Genomic DNA, 8,661 nt, shown 5'->3' on the forward strand with positions numbered 1-8,661 from the left:
TGACAGGCGCTGTGCTGGTGGAAGGGCTAAAAGCTCAAAGAAACAAGAATGGTTGAAGTGCAAATAGATTTGGGTTTTCTATTTGACTACTCCTTACTCAGGACATGAGGCAGGGTGTTCAGAGGAAGCAATAGGTAACCGACTAGCTGATGAAGAAGTTCAGAAAGTTGCACTGCTGCCAGAAACCTCTAAGATCTTTCCTTTGCTCACAGTAGCCCCACCACTGCCAGAGAAACTGTCTTTTCCACCAGAGGAGCTGGAGATAATTTAAAAGAGTAGAGCAGAGGAAAGAGAGGATAATTGGTTTACAAGGGATGGCAAGCAGTGGATACCAAGAGCTCTAGCCTTACAAATATTAAAACAACTCCATGAAGGGAGTCATTGGGGCTTTCGAGGATTGGCAGGAGCCTCCCTCAAAATGTATGCTGCTGTGAGCTATTGAGGGTTGTTTGATTTGTGCTAAAACAAATAACAGGGTTACAAGTGAAATTTCAATGGGGGGAAGGCCTTGGGCTGTACGTCCCTTCCAAAGATGCCAGGTGGATTTTACTGAAATGCCTCAAGTGGCAAGGTTTTAATATCTTCTGATAATAGTATGTCAGCTAACAGGGTGGCAAGAAGCATTTGCAACTGCTTCAGCAACTACTGAATCAGTTATTAAGGTATTTTTAGAACAAATCATTCCAAGACATGGGATTGCAGAAGCAATAGACTCAGATAGGGGAACTCATTTCACAGGAAAATTCTTCAAGGGATCATGGTTGTTTTAGGAACACAATGGAACCACCATACCCCCTGGCACCCCCAGAGTTCGGGTTGGGTAGAAAGAATGAATGGAGAAATAAACACGTTTTGAAGCTGGTGATAGAAACTAAGATGCCATGGGTACAGCTTTTGCCACTGGCTTTAGCAAGAATAAGGGCCAGACCCAGGGGAAATATTCAATTGTCTCCCTTTGAAATGTTTAGAATTAGCGGACCCATCACACTTGGGTCAAGGCCTCTAAAGCCCTGGAGATTTGGACATCTCAGCTGGAGGAAAGGGACAGGAAACCGTGACTGAAACTCCACAGGAGCAGACTGGAGCAGTGGCCAGTGTGTTGACATCAGGGGAAGCCCCGTGTGCCTACACACAGACTGTCTGCTGAAATAGTCTGTGTGGGCATCTGTCCTTTTGGATCTCCAGTCATTGGGGGGCTAATACTTGCGGTTCTTGTTTTATGTTAAGTGGTTTCTGTGCCTTCACTCTCTACAAGTGGTGCAGAAGACAATGTGAAAATTAGATTAGGTGATTAGATTACACCATTAGAATATTTTTCTTAATAATCTTACCTTTATCTTGTCAGTTAGGTTTGGGCCTGTTATGATCTGATAATTAAGGTTCTGAGAAATACCTCTGCCCGAATTAAGGTGCAAACGAGACCATATGCCAGTCAATAGTATGGGTTTTATTTGATAGTAATTATGAGAGAGAGAGAGGAAAAGAGAGAAAGGGAGAAATAGGAAAAGAGGTGGGGGGGACAGAAAGAGGGTGACGGAGACAGAATAAAGAAAATATTACCATCCGTGGATCCCAACAATGTTGCATTGATCCTCTCCAGCTGGTCTTCTTGGTGGTGATAGTCCCCCCAAAAAGCACAAAATCCCATGGGTTAATATACACTCAGCCCAGGTGGCAATGTCTGGGCATGTAGACCCAGGGGAGGGGGCAATCTCTTGTAGCAGACTCTGCTTGCATCACGTGCACTCCTGTGGTTCAAGGCCTAGCACTTTCGGGGGTCTTTGATGGATTGTGACTCCCCCTCAGCTGCCTCTCACGGTAAAGTCCCGTGGATGTGGCTTGTGGAGTTGGGGGTTCCACAGCTGGGCCAGTTTGTGTAACTGATTCGCCCCAATCGAGCCCAGAGACACTCCAGAGACCAAGTCAGAGAAGTGGGTATTTGCTTTATTTGGTGCACCGGATGTGTGGGGAATTCTCTACGCCAAACACACACACAGGTACCTCCAAAGGTGTGGCTAGCACAGGCTTTTCCCATGAGAATTTTCTTGTGTTTTGTAAATAAAGATAAAGTTTGGATGTCATTGGAACAGTGTCCCAGTACTTGGACGGTGCAGGCCTGGCCAATCAGGCCTGGGGGAAGGCTTCTGACCGACCAATCTGGGTGACTTTTGAATACTCTATATATATGATGAAATCAAAACAATAAAGGTCATTCCTTCTTGCCACTGAGAACTGGTGCCTTCATTACTCTGCTAGCTGCTCAACAGCGACACAAAGGCACAGTGTTATAGGTAAAATTCATGAATATTCATTACATTCTCTAGGATAGGAGTGGTTATACAAATTACTTCTCATAAGTCATTAATATTATTAGTGATTTCTTGTGCTCAATTTCAAAAGGATTCCTTTTGCCTCCTTTTATCTTGATAAGATTAAGGGAATCCACAAGGCCAGAACTGTTATCAGCCTTCAGCCCTGGACGGGCGCCGTGCTGGTGGAAGGGGGCAAAAGATCAAAGAAATAAGGATGGTTGAAGTGTAAATAGATTTGGGTTTTCTATTTGACCACTTCTTTCTCATAACGGAGGATGGGTGTTTATTGCCTCTGACCAGAGGCCACGCACCCCAAACCTCCTTCCCCCTCCTCCTCGGCTGGGGGGGAAGTCTGTGTAAACCTGGCTTCTGCATGCTGTGGTCTCCCCCCATCCCAAACTCAGCCAGGGATGATTCTCAGTGCAGCTGGTGGCTTTGGCCTTTGTGGATGCATTCCTTTCTTTCAGCCTGAGATGACTGAACAATAGGTTTCCCTTTATCTAATCTCAGCAGTTTGACTTTCAGTCCAAAGTCCTACTCAGATATCTTCAGGGAGGCTTCATTGGTTGTAGCTTCTTTATACAGTTTTTGTTATAATGAGCAAAACTTTATATCAGTGTTTGAGCAAAACTTTATATCAGTGTTTGAGGCATGAACTATTTCAGTCTCTGACAGGGCCAGTGTTGTGGTTTTGGGTGGCTTTCACTGCAATGAAATGACAAGCCACAGGCCCTACCAGAGAGCATCTCAGCCCGGGTCAGCACCTCAGTGCCCCAAACCTTCCCTCTGAAGGCTTGTGACTGTGCTTACACCAGCCGGGAAGGCAATGGCTAGCTCTGGTTTCATCTGCTCTTCGCAACTTGGCGGCAGTAAAGGAGGCGAGAAGGATCTCTGCATGGTGACCACAGGAGATGTTTATTCACATGATCACCAGAGGCCAAACACCTCCCAGATGCAAAGACACCTCATGGCGTGGGGTCTGGGGTTTTCTACAGAGACGTACGGGGCGAGCACATGGTCCACTGATGTCAGGGCACAGGGGCCGTACATGGGCGGAGTTGGGGTACAGGAACCAATAGGGAAAACCCGAAGTAGTGGCCAGGAGCAGGGGTGGGGAAGGCAGCACAATGTGGGAAGGGCAGACATATAAGGAAGAAAAGGGGTGGGGAAATACAGAACTCAGTATCAGCAGTAGAATGCCATGGCTTTTCAGGGGGGAGACTGCAACAGGCCAGAGGTGGGAGAATCGTTTTTTAACCCTAGGAGAAGTAGCAAAAGTCTTTAACCGTCGCATTTGTTGGGTCTGTGGAGGGCCAGGAGGATCTGAAGACTGGCTATGGGTTGCCGGCTCAGTCGAACCTAAATGATGGGTCAGCACCTCAAGTGAGGTACATAATGGAATGGGATTTTGGGATGAGGAAGTCCTTGGTGATTTCATTCTTCTGAAAGAGGCATTTATTGTCTAAATAGAACAGGGGGCGTATCTGTGGGAAAAAGTGTTTGTGACTGGACTTTATCTTTGGGTTTAGATTGCTGGGCTCCCAACTGCCCTCTTTACTGTTGTTCCAAATATCAAGGCAGATGGAATTGATTCGCCCCAATCGAGCCTGGAGACACTTCAGAGACCAAGTCAGAGAAGTAGATATTTTACAGAATCACAGAATCACCAGGTTGGAAGAGACCTTCAAGATCATCAAGTCCAACCTATGTCCCAACACCTCAACTAAACTAAACCATGGCACTGAGTGCCACATCCAATCTCTTTTTAAACACGTCCAGGGATGGTGATTCCACCACCTCCCTGGGTAGACCATTCCAATATTTTATCACTCTTTCTGTAAAAAACTTTTTCCTAATATCCAACCTATATTTTCCTTGGCGCAACTTAAGACTGTGTCCTCTTGTTCTGCCAGTTGTTGCCTGGAAAAAGAGACCAACCCCCACCTCACTACAACCACCTTTCAAGAAGTTGTAGAGAGTGATAAGGTCGCCTCTGAGTCTCCTTTTCTCCAGGCTAAACAACCCCAGTTCCCTCAGATGTTCCTCATAGGGCTTGTGTTCCAAGCCCCTCACCAGCCTTGTTGCCCTCCTCTGGACGTGCTCAAGTGTCTCCACGTCCCTCCTGAACTGAGGGGCCCAGAACTGGACACAGTACTCAAGGTGTGGCCTCACCAGTGCCGAGTATAGGGGAAGAATGACTTCCCTGGTCCTGCTGGCCACACTATTTCCGATACAGGCCAGGATGCCATTGGCCTTTTTGGCCACCTGGGCACACTGCTGGCTCATGTTGAGTCGGCTGTTGACCAGTACCCCCAAGTCTCTTTCTGCCTGGGCACTGTCCAGCCACTCTGTCCCCAGCCTATAGCGTTGCAGGGGGACATATTTGCTTTATTCGATGCATCGGATGTGTGGGGAATTCTCTCCGCCAAACACACACACGTCAGTACCTCCAAAGGCACAGTGTTATAGGTAAAATTCATGAATATTCATTACATTCTCTAGGATAGGAGTGGTTATACAAATTACTTCTCATAAGTCATTAATATTATTAGGGATTTCTTGTGCTCAATTTCAAAAGGATTTCTTTTGCCCTCTTTTATCTTGATAAGATTAAGGGAATCTAACGCGGAGGGGGAGGAGGGGTGGAACCAGGCCTCTGCGTTTACCGAAAGTGTCTCTATGGCTATCGAGAGATCACTCCAGCCAGCACTGCCTGGTGCTGTACAGAAAGGCCCTTCTCACACCCGTGCCGGTGTAAGGCACAGATTCTCACTCACCCATGGAGTTGGATAACTCGTGCGTCACCAGAGACAAAGAACTCAGAGCGCTCAGTCAGCTGGAGGTTCCAGAGGTTTATTCTGAAGGGTCCCAGGGTGAAAGAGGCCGAGTCACCCCAGCCGTCTACATTTAAAGGCATGGCTGGAGGGTCAGGGGAGAGGAGGCGGGGGGAACACCACAACCAATGGAAAGGAGGAAGGGATGGAATCAGGGGTTAGGTTACAGCTGGGGGGATGTACATAATTTGGGGAGAGACCATCGTGTTCTCCAGAGGGGAGGACTAAGAAGCCTCCCACCAGTGGGGTTCTGCTGTATTGGAACCACTCAGCTCCTCAGCAGTTCCTGAGGTGGTATCTTCCACCCCAACAACTCCCCCTTCCTTATTTAAAGGAAAGGCCTCCCCTACTTGCTTAGTTAAACACTTCTTGAGGCAACCGAACAAGCTGAGAACAAGGAAAATTATTAGGATCACCCACAGTCCAGTTTTGACTAAGGATGTTAGCCATCCTTGAAGTCCCCATTGTCCAAAAAGATCGCCAATCCAGTCTGCTTCTTTTTCTGTCTTCAGTTCTTTGATTTGATCCTTTATTTTCTGTATCGTCGCATGGATGCTCTGGCTATGAGATGACAGGTTAAAGCAACACAGTCCTTCGAATTCCTCACAGCCATGTCCATGGGCCAATAAAAGAAAGTTGATGGCTGCTCTGTTTTGCAGTGTTGCATGCCTGGTGGTTTCTTCATCTTCAAGAAGCTGAGAGAGGGCACTCGAGGTTAGGTTAGCATGCTTTCCGAGCCAGCACTCAAGGTGGCTAAGTTCACCTAAGGCTTTTGCTGCTGCTACTCCAGGCAGGAAAAACGATGCAGCAATCCTTTTAGACAATGACCAATTGATAATTTCGCTATCACAATTAGGATCTAATTGTTGTATATTTCTTTTTTGGCGGGCCAATCGAGTATGGTTTCTCCAATGTAGAATTTGGGTTTTGTTGGGTGCTAGTACAGAAAGCCTGCCAAGAGTGCACGGTCCCCCTTGGAGCTGGGATGGGATTCCAGACCATGCCTGATTCCCGCAAATCAGGAACATAGCTTTGGGCAGCGCTTTGGGGTGTACAGATGACTCTGTTGGGATGACCTTTTTATCCTGACACCAATTACTGACAGAGTAAACCTTTCCCTGGGGTGTTGCATTTCTACTATGACTTAATTTCTGGTGTTCTGACCAGGATAATGCCATCCCTCTTTTCGGGCTGAAGACAAACTTGAGGCAAAGGGTAGCCTGGGAGGACCCCAATAATAGTAATTCGTGGGGTTCCTCTGGTGCTGTTGCCAGCGTGCTTACCCATTTCTCCCAAGCTTCTTTCTGGGGGAGCACCTCGTTTGCAAAAGGCAGTTCATCTTTGTGGAGAGGGATCCCCACCAGGCATGATGAAAGTGGGTCACTGACGCTGCCCATAGACAGGCACATATGGTCTTGCTGGAGTGCTTTTGCCAATGTAACCCACATGTTGGTCTTTGGCTGAGGGACAATCCATGCGACAACCTCTGGTGGTAACAGGATGCAGGAGGTCAGGAGAATGCAGAGGTAGGCAATTACAGGCATGGTGGTAAGAGAGGTATAGGTAGTCCTTTTTTCTGTGGGATTTCAAGCAAAAATCATTAAAAGATGGTTTTCTGTTACTTCTTTCTTTTTCCCCTCTCATCCCCCCTTTTTTTCATAAGACACAGGTAATAAGGTTGTGGGTTAGGGAAACACATGAGGGTAACAGATAAGGGATTTGTGGGTTTGGGGAACTGCTTGAAGGCGGCACAAATAGCTGTTCACGTGGCTGGAATCTTGCGCCGACGTCTTCTCCAAGCGGCACTGGTTTCTTTGTCTGGAGTTTCTTTGTCAGTGTCTGGTGTGTCATCTTTCGCCTGCTCAGGAGCTGTCACTGACGGTTGGAGGTAGGGCTTTACATATTTTCCTGGTATCCACTTGGGTCCTGAAGGTGTGGAAACACAAGCATATCCCCTCCCCCATACAATTAGTGAAAAAGGGCCTGATATTTGATGGCTTTCTGGATCTTTGATTAACACTGGCGGTTGTTCTTTCAATTTGGCTTGGGTCGAATTGGTAAAATGCCGGAACACAGGGGGGTCAGGCTCTTCAAACGAATTGTTTAAGAAATTTATTGTAAAAAGGGCTTTGCAGAGTCTCATAATGGGAGAATTGAGTTCTGACCCTCCCCGCTGTTGGTCTAGGACCCTCTTAATTGTCTGGTGGGTCCTCTCAACTATGGATTGTCCTGTGGGGGAGTGGGGGATACCTGTAACGTGTTTGATGCCCCAGGAGCTAAAAAACTCTTGAAGTTTGTTAGAGATGTATGCTGGACCGTTGTCAGTTTTTATCTCAGCAGGAACGCCCAGGGTAGCAAAAGCAAGGAGAAAGTGCTGTATAACATCTCTTGCTTTTTCTCCTGCATGGGCAGATGCAAAAACAGCTCCAGAAAACGTGTCTACAGAAACGTGTACATATTTCAATCTGCCAAACTGGGGGACATGGGTTACATCTGTTTGCCAGACTTCACAGCTGCCTAGACCCCGGGGGTTAACCCCAGACCCTAATGATGGCACTTGGTAGCTCTGACAGCTAGGACAGGTTGCTACAATTGCCCTTGCCTGGTTTCGAGGTAATTTAAACATTCTTATGAGTGCTGGTACATTCTGATGGTAAAATTGGTGGCTCAGCTTTGCCTGAGCAAAGGTGTCTGGAATGTTAGGAGCTTTCACCGGCATAGCCAGAGCGTCTGCCCTCCGATTCCCTTCAGCAACTGGTCCAGGGAGATCGGTGTGTGACCTCACATGCATCACATGGAACAGCTGCTTTCTGTGGGAAAGCAGAAAAACAAGTTTTGAGAGCAGTTTATACAATTTAGGATTTGACACTTCTTTTAGCCAGGCATGTTCTGCTCTGGCGACTACCCCAGCTACATAAGCTGAATCTGTTACCAGATTAATAGGTTCTTCGAACATCTCAAAAGCTCTAACAGCAGCCGCAAGCTCTGCAATCTGCGGTGAGCCTTCGATTATTTGGATATCGTGCTCCCACACTTGCGTTTCGGGATGTTTCCAAGTCACGACTGACTTATGGGATTTCCCGGAGCCATCTGTAAAAACAGTTAGAGCCTTGAGAGGGGTTCGACTTTGAAGTTCTTTTGGGGCCAAATGAAAAGCCGAATTGAATAATTTATGTTTTGGATGATGATTTGAAATCTTGCCTGGATAACTATCCAGAGCAACTTGAAGGTGTTCATTTGTTTGGAGTATGTTTGCTAAGGATTCACTTTCCAATGACGGATAGATGCAGGTGAAATCACACCCCGCAAGGGTACGGAGGCGTGCTCTGGCTCTCATAATTAGTTGAGCTACTTGTTCTTGTCGTGTTGTTATGGTTTTGAGCGGCTGATGTGGTAAGAAAATCCACTCTATTATAAGAAGTGGGTCTTTTTGTGCAGTGTCCCATTGAAAAATCAGTCCATACAGCCTAGGTGACTCACCCAGAACGATGAAATTAAAAGGCAACTCAGGACTT

At 46.9% G+C, this 8,661-nt stretch overlaps 1 protein-coding gene across 1 annotated transcript; it reads right to left on the reverse strand.

Moving 5' to 3' along the window:
• Positions 1-5,370: 5,370 nt before the first annotated feature.
• Positions 5,371-7,411, reverse strand: LOC146425688 (syncytin-A-like). The gene has a single exon (XM_085041502.1). It carries the CDS (start codon positions 6,688-6,690, stop codon positions 5,371-5,373), a length of 1,320 nt encoding a protein of 439 aa, XP_084897628.1. The 5' UTR covers positions 6,691-7,411.
• Positions 7,412-8,661: the final 1,250 nt, after the last annotated feature.

The sequence above is a fragment of the Lichenostomus cassidix genome, chromosome W (genome assembly GCF_008360975.1).
Source record: "Lichenostomus cassidix isolate B80296 chromosome W, HeHo_3.0, whole genome shotgun sequence".
In the NCBI taxonomy this organism is placed as follows: Eukaryota; Metazoa; Chordata; class Aves; order Passeriformes; family Meliphagidae; genus Lichenostomus; species Lichenostomus cassidix.

What these genes read in the sequence shown, in the direction of transcription:
- LOC146425688 (XM_085041502.1), bottom strand. Translation starts at nt 6,690, where the DNA reads ATGCCTGTAATTGCCTACCTCTGCATTCTCCTGACCTCCTGCATCCTG.